General features: G+C 33.6%; 3 protein-coding genes across 4 annotated transcripts; 2 read left to right on the top strand and 1 right to left on the bottom strand.

The window, feature by feature from the left end:
* Window positions 1–3897: 3897 nt before the first annotated feature.
* ETO1 (tetratricopeptide repeat (TPR)-containing protein) lies at window positions 3898–9209 on the top strand. 2 transcript variants are annotated; one of them, XM_029274873.2, is made up of 4 exons: window positions 3898–6245; window positions 6968–7259; window positions 7347–7656; window positions 8427–8551. In XM_029274873.2, exons 1-4 carry the CDS (start codon window positions 4207–4209, stop codon window positions 8432–8434), a joined length of 2649 nt encoding a protein of 882 aa, XP_029130706.1. In that variant the 5' UTR covers window positions 3898–4206; the 3' UTR covers window positions 8435–8551. The 2 variants fall into 2 exon arrangements, with proteins under 2 accessions (XP_029130706.1, XP_020236223.1); XM_020380634.3 differs by having other exon boundaries at window positions 3902–6245; window positions 8531–9209.
* Window positions 9210–9912: 703 nt separating this feature from the next.
* Window positions 9913–10734, top strand: LOC109815840 (uncharacterized). Its single transcript, XM_020380650.3, has one exon. It carries the CDS (start codon window positions 9913–9915, stop codon window positions 10732–10734), a length of 822 nt encoding a protein of 273 aa, XP_020236239.1.
* A 2625-nt stretch (window positions 10735–13359) lies between these two features.
* LOC109815831 (putative L-type lectin-domain containing receptor kinase VI.1) lies at window positions 13360–15886 on the bottom strand. Its single transcript, XM_020380642.3, has one exon. It carries the CDS (start codon window positions 15431–15433, stop codon window positions 13400–13402), a length of 2034 nt encoding a protein of 677 aa, XP_020236231.3. The 5' UTR covers window positions 15434–15886; the 3' UTR covers window positions 13360–13399.
* Window positions 15887–19510: the final 3624 nt, after the last annotated feature.

Genomic DNA, 19510 nt, shown 5'->3' with positions numbered 1-19510 from the left:
TCCATATTTCACCAAGAACAACAAAAACTAAATCAAAAAGATTTTCACCTCTCCAATCTGCAACATGTTCTCAATTTGATGAATTCAAGCAACAATTCAACATATACAACACCTCAATAATCAATCTACAAACTTTTCTTACCTCGATTGTTTTTAAAAATAAAGAAGAAGGGAAGAAAGTCTGAGAACTCTGAACTCTTGTATGGTGCATTCTCCTTTTAATCCTCAACTTCTCAGCTTTGAATCACAACTTAAGTCCTACAATTTGAGCTCTAGGAAAGAATTAGATTGGTCTTGTGGCGTCAGAAGGAAGAAAGGTTCCCTTAGGCTCCACAACTTATCTTTCTAACATCTCTCTAGATTTATTAAGAAAATGAATTTATGAAGTTCAAGTCTTAAGAAAATCTTATATACCTTCCCTATACTTAGCCAATAATGACCTCAACTCATAATGACTCTTAAACAACTAAACTCATATGAATTCCCAAATCTTTAAAGTTTTAAAACATTAAAATAACAAATCATATAAATAATTTACTTAATAAAATTAAATAAGCAATCGTACAATTCAACGTGTTACAATTTCGAGCCTAATTTTTTTTTTCTTCTTTTCCTTAAAATCCTCTCCTTTTCCCTTATATATCTCACTTCACTCATTTTTTGTTTGTTGCAAGTTCTCAAAGGTAATAATAGTGATTACAAAAATTGTAGATTATTCTTTAACTCTTCTTATGATCAACATTACTGCTACCTTAGACAATATCTCTACCAAATGAATGAGGTTGAAGAAGATGAGCATGATGCATTTCTTAGAAATGGATTGCAATGATCTAATCTAATTAGCCTAATAAATTGGACTAGTTGGATTGCAAAATATTAGGTCTGAGGTCATTTTGACCTAGTCCAACCTAGTCCAAATTTTTTTCTAGTTTGAAGTGAGCTAATTTTTTTTATAAGCTAAATTTATTTTATAATATTACATTTTTAATAATTATTAACGTATAAAAAACATTATGTACTTTTGTGAATTATTTTAAAAATAATAAATAATAAAACATTACTAATAGTGAATGCTTATTTAAAATGCAACAATTATATATTTAAATTTAAAGAAATTTTTTTTGTAAAAGAGTAATTACACACATGTACACACAACTTGTTTAATTAATATAATCTAATGTATATATAATTAATATAATCTAATGTGTATCAAGTATTTCAAAAGCAAAAATTTATGTTATTAGTGTAAAATATTTATTATTAATAAAGATGTATCAAGTATTTTAAAAGTAAATTTTTTTAATATTTTTCAAATCGTTACGTTAATAGCACGAAATATTTATTATAATTGTTTAAGACATATCAAGTATTTCAAAAGTAAAAATTTAATATTGTATTATTAACACAAAATATTTATTGCTTTTATTTAAGACTCACACAGTTAAACCTGCATTTAAAATTTGAACTTGTCTAATTAATATAATCTAATGTGTATCAAGTATTTCAAAAGTAAAAAATTAATATTTTTTGAAATAACGGGAAGTTTTTATTATCTTGTTTAAGAGATTAAAATTCAGTTATACTTATATAAATGATACAGTGATAAGTTATTGTTTGATTATTTTACAATTTCGTTATTTCCTTTTTCTTATTTTATATTTTGAAAATAACCAAAATGTTATTAAAATATAATAATTTTATTTATATATAGTAACAGATGTCTAATTTTCTTAGATATTAAGTTTAAGTATTATATATAATAATTAATTGGAAAACGGGAAAAGTTAGTCCTATTATGTAATAATTGTTCATAATTTAAACACAAATTTTATTGATAGAAGATACATGTGATTTTAGATAAAAAAAAATAAAAACAAGTGTATTAAGTAAGAGATGAGATTTTAAGAGGAGTTAATTTTATCTATACTATTATATATATTGACCTATAATAATATATTTAAATAAAACAATTTTAATATTTAATGTATTTTTTGGGTGCATATAATAATTTATGTACGTTTATACGAATAAGTAGAATTAATTTATATTTTCATTTGATAAATATATGTTATATTTGTTTTAGGTAATCATATTACTAATATAAATATTTATCAACTTTGATGACAATTAATCTTTGTAAAAGAATTTACCTAGTTATCATTAACATAATTTTCTCTCCCAATTATATTTTTTTTCTTCCAGATTTGAAATTGAAAATTTATTTAAGGAGACCAAATTTAATATTATTCAGATTAGTAACTTATCGATATATCTTCTATATATACATAAAAATAAGCTGAATTAATTAAATAATTGATTATTATTTATTTAAAAGCTAAATATTTAAAATTTTGTGTGAAATTTACGAAAATGATTTTTAGAGGATTTTATTCAACAACGTGCCTAATATATATAAAATGTGGTTTATTAGCATAAGTCCCACGTTCAGATTTTTTTTTAATATAATAACAACAATAATAAGAACATTAAACCCCATAAAGTATTCTAATAGTGGATACACACATGCATGCCAGCATAAGTAGGTAATCTTTGCAAGTACAATTTCAGTTCATATTAATGTTGTGAGAAGAGAAATTCTATAAGTACATTCTGATACAACTTTTTGAACACATAATTTTTAGGATCAAAATTTATTAAAAATTATAAAACTTTGTAAGTGTTGCACTCTATTAATTTTATCCGATAAAAAATATATTAAAAATGTGTTTGTAAAAAAAAAAAAAAAAATTGTCTTGAGGGTAGCACGTTGATTATTAGTTGAAGTTGGAAAAAAAATAAGAATGATGAAATGTAATGTTGAGAGTGATGGACAGCTATGATGAAAATAAATCAGGCAAATAATTTGGTATCATGTGCATTCATCACTCCAAAACCTAAGCCAAAACTATCCATCCTATTTCTCCGAGAGTTGCGGGCCTAAGAGTTTGAGAGAGAATGAGAATGCAAATTATTATTAACAATAATAATAATAATAATAATAATAATAATAATAATAATAATAATAATAATAATAATGTGTTATTCTAATATATGAAATTGTTTGTTTAAGTTGACTAAAGTGATTTTAATACTGTTGTGCTTTTATTACAAGACTCTTTTAATTCATTTACGATCATTAAAATAAATTAATTATTGACATTAAATTTATTAATAAAATAAGATAATTTTCAAAATTTTCATTAATACATATATTTTTTAAATTATTCACTTTTCACTTTTTATTTAATTATTTTTTTTACCTAATTAGCTAATGGTTAAAATATCCGTTTACTCATTTTTCTAATCCTAAGAAGAGGAAAAAAAATTAATTTTTTTGTGTAAATTTTCAGTATGTATAATTTTTCGTCTAATTTTTTTAATTAATTAAAGACATTTTAGAAAAAATTATCCATGCAAGAGATAATTAGAAAAAAAAAGCGTTATAAGAATAGACACATGCAAAAGTACAAAATTGTCTCATATATAAGTATTTTTTTTTTTAAAACTATTGACTATAGTATTTTAAATATTTTTTTTTAAAGAAAAAACATAATATTGAAAGTATTATTGTCCACTAAAATACAATTTTAAGGGAAAAAATTAAACAAACAAATTCAAAATATCAAGGCTTTAATAATTTTGCAATGTTAGTCTTAATCTTTTTAATAATGTGAACTAATTAAAAATACTATAGACAAGACTTTTAAGTTTTAAGTTTTAAGATAATTATAGTAAAAAAAGTAACTTACGAAATCCACGTCATTTATTTTGTCAAGTATTACCTTGTCCAAGTTTTGGAGCTGAATCGAGATTGAATGTGTTTAAAATTAATAGATATTAATATTAGAGAGAAATAGCAAAGGCAGAGAGAAAAAAGTGGGAAATCCATATATTTAGAATAAAAAAAAAATCAGAAAAAATAGAGAGAGAGAGAGAGAGGCAGAGAGAAAAAGAGAGAGAGGGTGGGCGTTTGAAGATTGAAGGGCCACCTCCGTCTCCACCTCAACGCAACTCCTCCATCGCTCTCACCTTCCCTATTTTGTGCTTCCCCCATTTCCCTCGAAATTAACAAACCCACCAAGGAAGGGGGAAATAGGAAAATCCCCAATCAACACATTTCCTTCCTTTCTCCCCTTAATGCCTCCACCTTAGGATTCTTTTTTTCTTTTTTCTTTTTTCTTTTTTTATTAATTCATTTTTCAGAAAATGCAACACAACATCTTCGCCACAATGCGCAGTATGAACATCATCGACGGTTGCAAGGGTACTCAGGTCTACGCCATCAACCCCTCCGCCACCACCACCACCGGCTCCGGCATCGGGGAGAAGCTCCTCCAACAACTCCACGAACACATGAGAGCCCAGGCCCTCCGGACCAAATCCAACCGGACCTTCCTTCCTCCCACGTTCACGCCGCCCCCCGAGGTTGTCCTCTCCGACGCCGGCTCCCTCCTCCCCTACGGCCTCCCCATCACCGACCTCCTCGAGCCCAAAATTGATCTCTCCCTCATGTCGGTTGACTTCGTCGGAACCCTCGCCGCCGTCCACCGCCGCATCGAGGACCGCCCGCAATTCGACCGCTCCGATGCTTTCCTCGAGCAATGCGCCGTCTTCCGCGGCCTTTCCGACCCCAAGCTCTTCCGCCGCAGCCTCCGCTCCGCCCGCCAGCACGCCGTCGACGTGCACGCCAAGGTCGTGCTCGCCGCCTGGCTGCGCTACGAGCGCCGCGAGGACGAGCTCATCGGCTCGTCCTCGATGGACTGCAGCGGGCGCAACCTTGAATGCCCCCGCGCTACACTGGCTCCAGGTTATGAGCCGGAGTCAGTGTATGATCCCTGCGCGTGCACGCATGCACGCGCAGGGGATGATTATGAGATGACAATAGAGAATGATGAGCAATGCTCCACCTCGTCTGAGGATGAGGTGGAAGAGGAGGATGGTGGTGACATGTCGTTTTGTATTGGTGATGATGAGATTAGGTGTAATAGGTTCAATATGGCCTCACTTTCGAGGCCTTTTAAGACAATGTTGTATGGTGGATTCATAGAATCCCGGAGGGAGAAGATAAATTTTTCGCAGAATTGTTTTTCTGTTGAGGCAGTCAGGGCTGCTGAGGTGTTTAGTAGGAGTAAGAGTTTGAGGCATTTGGAGCCCAAGGTTGTTTTGGAGTTGCTGTCTTTGGCGAACCGGTTTTGTTGCGAGGAGATGAAGCAGGCTTGTGATGCGTATTTGGCGTCGCTGGTTTGTGACATGGAGGATGCCTTGATGCTTGTTGAGTATGGACTAGAGGAGACCGCGTACCTGCTGGTGGCTGCTTGCTTGCAGTTGTTTCTCCGGGAGCTCCCCGGTTCAATGCAGTGTACGAGTGTTGTCAAGATGTTTTGTAGTCCTGAGGGTAGGGATAGGCTGGCTCAGGTGGGCCACGCGTCGTTTGTGTTGTATTATTTTTTGAGTCAGATTGCGATGGAGGAAGAGATGAGGTCGAACACAACCGTGATGCTGCTGGAGAGGCTGGTGGAGTGTGCAAAGGATGGTTGGGAGAAGCAAGTTGCATTTCACCAATTGGGTGTTGTTATGCTTGAGAGAAAAGAATACAAAGATGCGCAACATTGGTTTGAGGCAGCGGTGGAGGCAGGGCATGTTTATTCTTTAGTGGGAGTTGCAAGGGCCAAATATAAGCGTGGTCACACATATTCGGCATATAAGTTGATGAATTCACTTATTTCTGATCATAAACCAGTTGGCTGGATGTATCAGGAAAGGGCTTTGTATTGTGTTGGGAAGGAGAAAATGATGGATTTGATGTCTGCAACTGAGTTAGATCCAACTCTTTCCTTTCCTTATAAATTCCGGGCTGTTTCTTACCTGCAGGAGAACAACATTGAACCTGCCATTGCAGAAATCAATAAGATAATCGGTTTCAAGGTTTCTCCTGATTGCCTTGAATTGAGAGCTTGGTTCTTGATTGCCATGGAGGATTACGAAGGAGCCCTCAGGGATGTCCGGGCTATTTTGACGTTGGATCCAAATTATATGATGTTCTATGGGCATATGCATGGTGATCACTTGGTAGAACTTCTTCGTCCTGTTGTTCAACAGTGGAGTCAGGCTGATTGCTGGATGCAGTTGTATGACCGATGGTCCTCTGTTGATGATATTGGTTCTTTAGCTGTTGTACACCAGATGTTAACAAATGACCCAGGGAAAAGTCTTTTACGCTTTCGGCAATCTCTCCTTTTGCTACGGTGAGTGCAATCCCTACATTAATTCAGTTATACCTTCTTACATTAGTGAGTTCTGATGTTGATTATAGTTTTCCTTCATACTTTTCCCCATGCAAGAATGCTCTGAAAGAATTGTCTATTGTGGGTGGTTTTTTACTTTCACTATTATCAGTGAGAAGAATAATATTGAAACCTGGCAAAAAATGTTTTGTTGATTTTTATTTTTAACTAGCTGTTTATCTGCATGGAATTCATGTCTCTATTTGCTGCTAAACAAACCAGTTTACTGTGACACTGTATTATGTCAAAATTAGAGAAAATTGTCATATGTTCTATCAATCTAAGCAAACTATGGCAAAAAATGAAACAGTAAAACATTTATATTGTATACCGGGCCTACTGGCCAGGATCAAAATTGAAGTATTTATCATGTAATATCCCAAAAGCTACCTACATTTTATGTATAGTTATGTAAGTTTTTGTCCTGGATGTGACTTTCAATTGTTATTGTATCTTCACTGCCTTCAGAATGAATGCAACCTGATAAGTACTTTGAAAAACTGGTTGGGTGTGTTTTATTACTAATTCTATCTTGTTTAGTTATGTACTTTTCTTTTGTTGTTTTTTAGTAAGTGTTGTTACCAGATTGTTATCAACTTAGGATAGCTAATTTGTCTCAGTTCTGGTTCATTTCAATGCTGGAGCTTGATTATTATGGGTGTTGATTTTCCTGAATCTTGCAGGTTGAATTGTCCAAAGGCTGCCATGCGTAGTTTGCGGCTGGCTAGAAATCATTCATCTTCTGACCATGAAAGGCTTGTCTATGAAGGATGGATATTGTATGACACTGGTCATCGTGAAGAAGCATTAGCGAAGGCTGAGGAATCTATATCTATTCAAAGATCATTTGAAGCTTACTTTCTCAAAGCTTATGCATTAGCTGACTCAAATCTTGATTCAGAGTCTTCGAAGTATGTGATTCATCTCTTGGAGGAAGCACTTAGATGCCCTTCAGATGGTCTTCGGAAAGGACAAGTGAGTGTTATGTTTTGGATTAAACATGTTATGTTGATATCAGTGCTGAAGTTGTATGTTTATATTTATTATTCTTTTAAATTATAGGCACTAAATAATCTAGGGAGTGTCTATGTTGACTGTGACAAACTGGACCTTGCTGCTGACTGCTACATGAATGCACTCAACATCAAGCATACACGAGCACATCAGGGGTTGGCACGTGTATATCATCTTAAAAACCACCGCAAAGCAGCATATGATGAGATGACAAAGCTAATAGAAAAGGCCCGGAGTAATGCATCAGCATATGAGAAGCGTTCAGAATATTGTGACCGTGACATGGCAAAGAGTGATCTTAGTATGGCATCCCAATTGGATCCTCTAAGGACTTATCCTTATAGATATAGGGCAGCAGGTGAGTCTCATATAAGTGGTTCTATTATCCTCTGTTTTCTCTTGATTATTCGTGATGGTAAGGGAGGGGAACTGTAGTTGTGATTATAATTTGCAAGCCATTTGTGTTTCAAATATTTTTGGATGCATTTTTTATAGCTATAGATGGTTTTATCACCATCTTGGATAGAGGTACAATCTTCGAAGATGTTTTTGTCCTGAAATTTTCCTATATGCTGGTTTTTAGCTTAACTTCAAAGACTGATATTTTGGTTTTCCATGAAAAGAATAATAGTTGATAACTTTCCTTCAATTTACTATGTAACATAGCTGCGGGAAAAATCAATGCTTCTATGTTTCTGCTTTCTTCATTTGCCTATTTATATACCCCAGCTAATGTTCATCATGACAACCCATATCATTTAAATAAATACTCCTTGTCTGAATTTGTGGCATTAATCATGCAGTTACCCAGAAACATCCTATTACAAAAGGTATTGCTGGAAATAATGAATTGTGGATCTTGCACATTTATGCAGTAGAAATTGATCATTGTTGCTTTAAATGTTGAAAGAATATCAGGGCTGTTCATAGGTTTTCTGTTGATAACAAGCCTATCAAATCATACATTATTATCGGGTACATGTTTGTTTGGGTTTGTTTTATCTTTATCAAGAAGAGTGATCAGTTATGATGTGAGATCTCGAGTTTGTACTTATCCTTGTAGCTTTGTAAGCTTGTGTTCTGATTTGTGGTCTTGGTTCATGCTGAAATACTTTTGTTTGCTGTAAGCATCTTGATAGAGAAATATGAACTCTATATTTGAACCTATGAAACCTGTTGCTGCAATGTGTCTGCATTCACAAAGCTTATCAACTTCTGACTCTGCCTATCAGTTTTAATGGATGATCATAAGGAAGCTGAGGCAATAGCAGAGCTTTCAAGAGCCATTGATTTTAAGCCAGATCTACAACTATTGCATCTTCGAGCGGCATTTTATGATTCAATGGGAGATTTTGTTTCGGCAATCCGGGACTGTGAAGCAGCTCTTTGTCTTGATCCTAGTCATATTGAGATTCTTGATCTTTGTAGTAAAGCACGGGAGCAAATAAGAGAATAGTGACAATCAGATATTTAAAAAAAAAAATCATGTTTTCCTAGTGTTCCCGATGGGGACAAGCCTATTTTTGCCAACCTGTACTTTTTTTACACATGAAGGTCCAGTAATCATCAATGTCATTTATCTGTTAGATTTTGTCTCCAGAAACGGCATGGTCTATATCTTTCAGCTGGCCGTGTGGAGAGTGCAACTACACAAGGGAAAAGGAAGATTAGAAAGGTCAAATCACTTGGATTGAAACCAAAGAGGAAGTAGAGGGAGCAGGATAGCTTGTAAATATATGTAATGACTTGTGTTTTTGTCTGAGTATGGTCAAGTAGTACAGAAAACTGCTGCTGCTATGCTCGAGTATGCCACACCAGCAAATTGGTGATGAGTTACTAGTTAGACAAAACATGTACATGAAAACCAATTTGTTATAACATTATATTTTTGGCCGAGCAATTGCCAATTCACATTGTGTTATAACATTTTCCACTTTTCTCTGTTGTATAAACACAATTTTCCATGACGACCCTTTTAAAGTATATTCATGATGAGTTTTTTTTGGAGAGAAGCTATATCCATAACTAGTTATACAACTTTCGAAGATTACATCTGCTTAATTCATCTTTATGTGTTTTCCCTTAAATTTATTTTTCATTATTACTGGTGTGCGGATATTTTATATTGTTTTAAAACTTAACATCACCTATTAAAATGTTATTGACCATGTAAAACGCATGTGTATTGAGAGGAAGATGCATAGGTATTACTTGATCTTTCAACATTAGTCCTTTTTTCCTTTTGTAGTGCATCTACAGCCCTCTTCTAATACCTAATTGAATGTGGGGCTGTGCATGAAACGTTACAATGCCCTGCATTTTCCTGTGAGTTCTGGCTCCTTGATTCTCTGAAGTCTTCCCACGTGGAAGGAGAGCTTTTCAACGCACTTGTGACTCAAAATAAAGCAAGCCCTTTTGTTTTAATGGTTTTCACGAGATACCCATATTTCCAACTGCTGTTATTTATTCTACCCAACCAGCAAAATGTGATATATCTCTATTACCAACTTTTTGAACCTTCTGTCACAAAATTATCTCACTCGATCTAGTTATTGAAGCTTCTCCCTATACAAGGGAGCAGAAGAAGAATAAGGTGGAGGAGGTTTTGGAGACCATGGATTTGAAACGTCCTAGAAAGTTAAACTTGAATGCACCCCTTTTGTCAACAAGGCGTCTTGGTAGTCCAGTTGTTGGAGATACATCTTGCTCATCAAATTCAGTAGGTGCAATCCAAAATACAAGTGAAAGGGTTCCATTTTCATGGGAGAAAGCTCCAGGCAAGCCAAAAGAAACTGATAGGAGAGATAACACCACCCAAGACAGCAGCACGCCTCGCCTACGACTACCTCCCCACCGCTGGATTCCTCCAAAAGAAGCAGCCGAATCCGAAGCTGATGATGATGATATTGCATTTCATGATCAACAAGATGGTAGTTGTGATGGCAATGTCAACAAGGATGATTCTTTCTCGGATGCTATGGATGTTTTCTCTCTAACAGAGGCATTAGATATTGTCCAAAAGAAATCAGAGGATGCTCATAGTGAAAACAATGACAGGTTGAGGTTAAAGCTTGCAGAGTCTAATGGATACCAATCTCCCACTTACATGATCAATCGCTTCCTTCCTGATGCCACTGCTTTGGCTGCATCATCTGCTCTTCATTTTTCTAGTAACTTAGAAGACAAAGTTTGTGATACTTGTAGCTATTCAGAGTGTTACATCTCGGGGTCAAAAAGGCATTCATATGCTTCTTCTCCAAAGGGTTGTGGCTTGGAACTTCTCTTCCCTTGGCGTATGAAGCATAAGCTTTGTGCCATAGAGAGCCCTGTGTTGCCATGCTCCACGAATCTGCACAAGCATCAGCGCAACTCAAAACAGAAGAAGCATCGTTCATCAGCCTACATTCCTTGTACAAACGTGAAAGGAGATATTTGACGGGTAGAGCTTGTTCTTTGATTTGTTCATTGGTACTTCATACAATCTTTATTTTATGTGTATAAAATATATATTATATATAAATGTTATGTGTTATGTGACCTACTTGAAGAATGTGCATTGGTTGTATTTTGTATGCCAACTCTTAGTCAGTTCGTCAATAGAATTTCTACTAAATGTGATATGGTAGTTGCCTTACTTGCAAGCCAGTAACGTGTTCGGGTTTAATTTATTTCATCTGATTGTTTAGAATAGCTGTAAAATGGTGATAATAGTGGCAATGAAGTAGCAGTAATGGTAACGAAGAAGACAATAATGATAAACATGATAACATTGGTGCTGGAAATAGTCATAAGCTTGTTTGTTGCTGTGAGGTGTTATCTGCGCTAGTTTGAACAGATCCACTCACGCGGTCACGCCAAAAAGAAAATTTAAGTCAATGAAAAGTATCCAACACTTCTAACTGCAACCACGAGATTTAAGAATTATTTTACTACCAAAGCTTTCATTTTAATAGTCATAATAAAATATAAACTTCAAATGAAATTATTTGCCTGAAAAGTATAAATAAGAATTGATTAGTTATATATATATATATATATAACAGTATTATTATTTTTGTTAAGAAAGGAGAGTTAATTATCCATTTCGTGCTAACCTGACTTTGTCTAGAGGTTAATTTTGATAGGATCGAAATTTAAATTTAAATTGGATGTATTTCGAGTATGAGTTTGAGTTAATTATACTTCTAGTTATCGTAATTTAGTTTACTGTCTTATATTTTTTAAAATATTTGAATTAATAATGGAACTTTTGGACTTTATAGATAATATTTTATATAATATAATTTATTATATTTATACTAATGTTACTTATCTTAAAATACATATTATAAATTTACATTATTGTAATCATAAATAATTTAATTTTATGATTTAATTAACTATATTAAAATAGACATAGAATGTCAGCAAATTGGATTAACTTGATATTATCTCATATATTATCGAATTTCTTTCATATATGATAAGTTTAAATAACTCTCAAAATTTTAGATGGCTGAGACAAAGTTAAATTCGGTCAAGGAATACTCATACTTAGCTTTAAATTTATGTACGAAAATGGGAATGGATCCTCCCAGGGATATTCAGCCTTTTTACTTTTAAAGAAGTGTTTTATTTAATTATAACCAAACACAAATCAACCTTCTACTTATATAAGATTTTTTTTGAAAAAATAAATCACTTTTCTTAAGTTTAATTAAATAAACAAGTTCATAAAATCACTAAGGTGAGCCTAGTGATTGGGTGGAGAGAAGTTGGAGTAATTAGAAACACGAGAACTTAGGTTTAATCCTCATTGCGACCATCTTTATAATATCTTTCCTATCTTTAAAAAAAAAAAAAAAAACAAGTTGATCGTTATTACATGCTAAGATCCTAATCTTTCAATAATTTTATCAATATAGTATTGTTTTTTTTTGTGAAGTGGAAGTTTAAAAAACTTATTTTCAAAGTTGATAATCCAAGTCTTTTGTCACTCGAGAGGATCTCTTCCCGTGGAAAATAATGCATATACACTACCATGCTAAATGATGTCTACAGAAAGAGAAAAGAGAAAAAAAATTACAGATATATGCGATAAGAACAACACAAAGTTTTAGGACTGGTTTAATAATCTGTCTTGCTTTCTCATTGAATAGTCAGAGGTATATACACAAGAAGAGCTCAAAAGATAAGGACCAGTCCCTGTCAATTCAGCCAAAATATCCTATAAAAAAAAAAATAAAACAGCAGGACAAAAGCACAATAGGACAGTAGAAAAAAAAATTTCCATGATCCTTGGAGCCAATAGGAATGATGCACCAAGTCATGACAGCTAACCTAGACAATCTGTGAAATATGAAATAACAAATTACAAGACAAAGAAATAAAATAAAGAGAAGGGATAAGTATTAATGCAATGTTTGTGATATGTGTTCATATCTATTTACCTTTCAGGTATACAGCTATGTTTATTGATAACACTGCTAGGCAGGAAAGAAATTATCTCAACAGAAATTACTTACCTTTAAAATTTAAAACTTTCATACTTCCATCTTTTTATTATTTAAACTATCTTCTCTATTAATTAAGAAGTGTTTACTGTTTAATCTATATGTTATAGGTTAGAGTTTCTTGAAGATTGAATCGAGTGCAACAACTGTAAAATGTGGAAGCTCTCTTAGTACACGTACTGACGTACAGCCATGTAAGAGAATTTGACCAAAATATAACTCATGCAAAACGGTTACTCCTTATGCCTTCCGAAAACTTTTTTTAACTTTAAGCAAGACTACAACAATAATCCAAGTACAAAATAGGTATAAAAATTAAAAAAAAATGAATTCTTCCTTTCACGCTCATGTCACATGAGGATGAGGTACTGCAGAAAAAAAAATTGCAAAATCCGATCCAACTTATTATAATCTTAACATGTTAGTTAATTAATTATATTGTGAAACACGAGAAAAATCATTTGCTTATTATATTATCTATTTTAAGTCAAGTTCGATAAATTTGTACCAAGTCCCAGATAATGGGAGAAGCATAAAATAAAACTTTACAAACAATTAAGGGAATATAGTTAAAAGGTATAACAAATTCGAAGAATTGAATATTCTTTACTATCTACAATCTTCTATTGACATTGTACTCCTGCCAATGGAGGATAAACTCTGTGATGATGCAATCATACCCGAATTCATGGCTTCTAAGAAACCAAAGCTTGTTGTGCTGCTTTGAGAATCACAGTGTCTCCACTCAGAGGTATGAGGAAGAGGGTCATCAAAGTTTAGGTACCTAGTCAATTGTTTCATAGAGGGTCTATAATCAGCTTTGTGTTGAGTGCACAAGAGACCCAGTTTGAGCACCAACTCCACTTGTTCCTCATCATAAACTGAACCTAGCTTAGGATCAACCACTTCAAGAATCTGACCCAGTTGGGAATTCTCAAGAATCCAATCCACCAACAAAAACTGACCTGATGACTCAACAGGTCTTGTTCCAGCCACCACTTCAAGGAGTAGGACCCCAAAGGCATACACATCAGAGCTTGCAGATGCTTTTCCTGTCCTAGTTAACTCTGGTGCGATATACCCTATGGTGCCAACAACACTTGTTGTATGTGACACTTGTTCATGGCTATAAAGCCTCGCTAGTCCAAAGTCACCCAAACGAGCATTGAAGTCTCCATCTATTAGAATATTGCTAGACTTCACATCTCTATGGATCACCACTTTCTCCCACTCTTCATGAAGATACAACAATCCTGCAGCCACACCTTTGAGAATGTTGAATCTCTTGTCCCAATCCAAAGCAAAATTTTTGTTGAACAAGAGAGAGTCAAGGCTTCCATTTGGAATGTAGTCATACACTAGGAGTAGATCATTCTTGTGCTTGCACCACCCTTGAAGGTTGACCAAATTCTTGTGCCTCAATCTTCCTAAGCTTTCAATCTCAGCTGCAAATTCCCTCATTCCTTGCATTGGACTTCTCATGATCTTTTTAACAGCAACCTCAGATCCTGTACTAGGTAATACACCTTTGTACACAGAACCAAATCCTCCAACTCCTATCAGCTGGCTCTCTGTGAACCCCTTTGTTGCTATGTGAAGATCTCTATAATTGAACCTATGAGGACAATCCATCTCCCAGTCCTCAAGTGTTTCAAATCTCATGTATCTCTTGTATGTCACAAGAAATAAAAGACACAACAAGGTAAATGTCAAAGCAGACAAGATGGAAATTACAACCTTGACCCAAGGAAAAGAGGATGAATCTTTCTCCTTTGGTGGTGGCTTTGGAAGGAGTGGAACATTGAGTGGAGGAGCTACTCCATTCACTGAAAAACTCCACCCTAGAATATAATGAGAGCTTGCTTTCATCTTACCTGTTGATGCTGAGAAACCAAAATACATGTTTTCCCTCATAACATATTTGATGTCAATGAATTCGGATATAAGTGGCTTGCTTGGTTTAGGTTCTTTGAAAGGTGCTATTGTGACATTCAAAATTTCTGTTTCACCATCATATTCAATCCAAGCACAAACAGCATCAGCCTCCTCCATGTTGAACTCTTCCTTTGTGCCTCTTTTAAAGTATGCTGCAGGCTCCATTGTACTTGAGAGCATGCCATTTAGGTTCACGCCAACATGGTTTCCTTTAGTGTCAAATTCACCTTTGTGGCCATTCACTGTATCAAATTCAACCACCAAGATATGATTTGAGGCGTTCATGTCATTAGCAGAGTTGAAAAGACCAAGAAGATGGCCACCTTCAGCTTCTGGGAAATGGGTTTTGGGAGCTATGGTGAAGGCAAGACCAAAGCCACCAAGGCCTGAGCTTGGTGACACAATTGAGAAAACAAAGCATGTGCTAAAGGAAGAAACTTTTGGTTGGGGTGATGAAGCATTTGTTTGCTCAATCATTTTGATGGGTTCGTTGTAGAATGCATGGCCAAAAATATTGTTCACTCTTTCGGTGAGTTTAAGTGTGCCTTGGGGTTCCACAACTTTGGAATCCCCTTCAAGGGTGAGATTGTTTTTTGTGTTATTGAAGCCATGGAATTGGAAGGAAAAAGCAGTGGAAGAAACTAGGAGAATGAGAAAGATGAGGAGACCAAAAAGAGTTTTTGGAGCCATTACGATGCTAAAATGCATGTGGCTATGTGCTATAACATATCTATCCTTATAGGTTCAAAAAACTGTGAGGGATCGATGAAGACCTGAATTAGTCAAGGTCAAGAAAACGTAATGAAAAGTATGTGCGAGGGCCAAATAACATTTAAGTCAGCGTATAAAGACAATCACGGAACGAGTATAGGCTTTATTGTCTTTTGTAGGGTTTGGATCAAAGTGGTTGAGTGCAAATGGGAGTGGTTTGTTGCCTTGATGGAGATGGGATTGAAATTTCAAATGAGAAAGTGTTGAAGCTTTCTGAAGTCTTTTGTTTTTGGAGATTATCATGTGAAGCAAATGAGACCGCAAACGAACTATGTGCAATAATGCTTGGTAAGTGCGCATAACATCTAACCCACGTCCTCTCATAAATAAATAAAAATGACTTTTGAACCACAAAATCTTAGATACTCAAGAGAAAACAAAGAAAAATATAAGTATCATAGTTATAGTTGAAAAAAAAAATAGAGAAAAATAATGAATATTGATTAAGAGATCCCGTTATCTTGTAGAAAAAGAAATTGAAGACATAAAATCGTATCCTGTCTTAATTTAAATATTTTTAATTTAAAAAATGATGTCTACTAAAATATGGTGTATATTTTTAGTAAAAATATGTTAATACATATAAAAAATAATTAAGTTTAAATTTAGCTTCACTCAACAAATCATGTTAGTATGTAAAATAAGTAGTCCGTAAAAAATTCGTCAAGTCTACCATTTACAATTTGGCTCAGTACTACACATTTGATAGTTTTACTTGTTATCATTAAATTTATAATTTAAAAATTTAATCCAAATTATTTGGGATTAATGAGAAAAAATATAAGTTCGAACTTTGATGTCTAATAGATAAAAAAAAATGAAAGAAAAGATACTTAGTATATTTGCTTAATTACTCACGTGTCACGTCATTAGAATAATATATATTTATTATACACTCAAAGTCTAAAAGACTTTTATAATCTTTCATAAGTTTTATCTAAAAATTTTAATTTTAATTTAAAATGTTAAAATTATCTCATATAAAATGTATATAAAACAAAAATAAAAAATTTCTTTTATATATAGGTATAGTTAAATGGGACATTGATGGATGTTGTGGTTCAGCGATAGGGGTTAATTCACGCTTAAGCAAGGTCAAGAGTTCAAATCCTGCTTTGTGTATACAGTCGTTAGTCACTCCTATCGCCCTGGAGAAAAATAAAATAAAATGGGACTTGTATAAAACATGGTGGTCCATAGCAGAGTCAGTCTCCTCTCCCTGGAAGAACCTTCATTTTATTGCAGACTTACTCTTTCATCATTCTCGATCGACTTCTACCTTGCATAATATTTCCGGAAAATTTTACTCAATTCACTCGAAGTATGTACAAATGACACATTTTCTCTTTAATTTTTATAACTCATTTATCTCTTTTTTGTTTTTAAAAAATTACTTAACTTCGTTAGGATAAGGTCGTTAGTTAAGGTGAGAGTAAGAAGAAAAAAAAGTCAATTCATATTTATGAATCATATCTTTCATTTATGAATTATGTATAATATTTTGTTTTATTTATAAATTTTTTTATTAGTCTTTAAATTTGAAAATAATTTTTTAAGCTGTTTTGAAATTGTTTTTTGAAGTTGTTATATTTTTTAAATCACAAAAAACATAATACTTAAAATATATTTTGAAAGTTAAAATTTAATAAAAGATCAAGTTTTATTTAATTATTGATACTTATATTATTAATTTATTTTCTCTTAATAGTACATAAATGATATTGTCTTATATAAAAAAATTGTATGTGTCACTAATTAGATGAATAAATAAGAAAAGTTAGTGTATACTTAAAAACTAAAGAAAATGTATGTCATTTAAAAAGATCAGAGAAGGTCATAACAATTTTCCCTCATTTTTTCATAAATCAAATTAAAGATACTATTTTCAATATCTAAATATTTAACTAATCTTATGATACTTTCATATAATTTACTGAAAAATCACTTTATACAAAAAAAAATTATATATATATATATATAAATATATATATATAATTAATGGATATTGATGGAGTAAAGAGACACTCCATAAATACCACATATCATCTTCAAGAAATGTTTTCCCCAGTAAAATGCCAAAGATGTTTAAAAAGGGTGTGTCTGGATTAAACCAGTTTAGCTTGGGTGGAATATGGTGTTTGTGCAAGGAGGTTGCTAAATAAGAAAGCATGCGTTGTCTAGCAAAATTTTGTAGGGTTGCAGGAGAAACAAGATAGTCTGGTGTGATTTCTGGAGGAAATTGTTTTTCTAAGGATTAGGTTGAGAGGATGAGGATGATGGCTCATTCATTAATATCATTGGATAAGTATAATCAGAAGATATTATACTTATATGATGTTGTTAAGGCTTTCTTGGTCTAGAGAGGTAGTCTGGAATAAAATTGTCTTTTCCTTTGATATGTTTGACTGTAAAATCATACCTAGAAAACCATTCTTTTAGCCTGAGTATTTGTGCATTAGGAGGAACTCTGTTTTTGAATTCTAACATTCGTGGAAATGCAGAATTATCCAATTGGATTTCAAACTGATGTCCTCTGAGATGGAAATCAAATTTTTGAATTCCATGTTTGACTGCTAGGGTTTCTTTAAAGATGGTGTGGTAGTGAAGTTCTGAATCTTTAAACTTTCCACTAGCAAATCCACAGAAAAACTGTTGTTCTTGGACTTCTTCAATCAAAATTGCACCCCAATAATGATCACTTGCATCTGTTTGCAAAATTCTTTTCCCTTCGCCTGGGATTTTTAGCGGAGGAAGATTTTGACCAATCTTCTTCAGAGTTTTTGCTGCTTCTGTTTGGGCTGATCCCCATGGAGGGGGATTCTTTTTCAGTAGCTTTGATAATTGTGAAATGTGAGGAGCAATGTTGGGAATAAAGTGTATGATATATTGCAGCTTTGGAAAAAATCTGTAATCAATAAAGAATGTTCAAAAAGATGATTGATGAACAACCCAAATATAAGCAAGTGTGCAAGAAGGGATATCTGCGAATTAAGTGCAAAGACTCCAGTTGTCATTGCAAAGACAGACCCAACAAGAAAAAGAAGTTTAAATCTTTTAAGAAGAGGGGAAAGAAAAAATTCAAATTTTTCAAGAAAAAACCCTTTAGAGGAAAAGGATCTAACAGCAGATGTTTTATCTGTGGAAAAAAGGGGCATTTCTCAAAAAATTGTCCTAACAAGAAAAAGGCCATAAAGCTGATAAGAACACTCAAGCTGGAAGATGAAGATGTAGAATCTCTGTTCGATGAACAAGAAAGTCCAGATGAATCAACTGTCTTTGGTATCACACATTCAGAAGGAGATACTGATGGATCCTTAGAACAATTTGACTACACTAATGATGAGTGCAATCATTTTCCCATATTAAAAACAGAAGAGGTATGTTTTCAAAAGGAAAAAGAAATTCCGTTATTACCAAATGTTGAAGCATTCATCTTGCCAACAAAGTATGATGTGCCTATCAAAGTTATTGCATTCATTGAAACTGGTGCATCTAGAACAATGCTCAATCCTACAATACTACCATCAAATTTATGGACAACTTAGGTTCATAAATTCATAGCTGCAGATGGTAAGACTTATTAAACAGATCTAATTACATCCTCCAAAATTGGAATTAAGCTTTTCCCAGACTGCACCATTTGGATGAAAGTAATTGGAGATAGTCTTCATGAAAAGGATATTCTCATTGGCAGAGATCTTTTAATCCAAAGCACCAAGTTAAAAATTCTTGCTCATGGATTAAAATACAGAAGAGAATTCAAGCCTTTCTGCAAGAAATCAAATATGTTCTCATTAGCAGAACTCCCTCTAGGATTTGAAGATATTGGAGATCAGCTCAAAAAATTATGTGCTGACAGTCATGATCTCTTCAAACATCCACAACCTTTGTGGACAAGAAGAGAATTCTTTGTTCAACTTCCTTTCAAGATGAATGAAGATATCAATCCAACCAAAGCTAGCCATCCTGGAATGTCACCAAGTGAATATCAGGCAGCCAAAGAAGAATGTCAAC

This window comes from Cajanus cajan, chromosome 3, assembly GCF_000230855.2.
Source record: "Cajanus cajan strain Asha chromosome 3, NIPB_CcT2T_4, whole genome shotgun sequence".
NCBI classification, from domain to species: domain Eukaryota; kingdom Viridiplantae; phylum Streptophyta; class Magnoliopsida; order Fabales; family Fabaceae; genus Cajanus; species Cajanus cajan.
Note: the sequence above shows the minus strand (reverse complement) of the source record. Positions and strands in the feature narration are given on the sequence as shown.

Coding starts and splice junctions, on each gene's coding strand:
- ETO1 (XM_020380634.3), top strand. CDS start 4,207: ATGCAACACAACATCTTCGCCACAATGCGCAGTATGAACATCATCGAC. Junction 6,246..6,967: donor CAATCTCTCCTTTTGCTACG/GTGAGTGCAATC, acceptor TGAATCTTGCAG/GTTGAATTGTCCAAAGGCTG. Junction 7,260..7,346: donor ATGGTCTTCGGAAAGGACAA/GTGAGTGTTATG, acceptor TTTAAATTATAG/GCACTAAATAATCTAGGGAG.
- LOC109815831 (XM_020380642.3), bottom strand. CDS start 15,433: ATGCATTTTAGCATCGTAATGGCTCCAAAAACTCTTTTTGGTCTCCTC.
- LOC109815840 (XM_020380650.3), top strand. CDS start 9,913: ATGGATTTGAAACGTCCTAGAAAGTTAAACTTGAATGCACCCCTTTTG.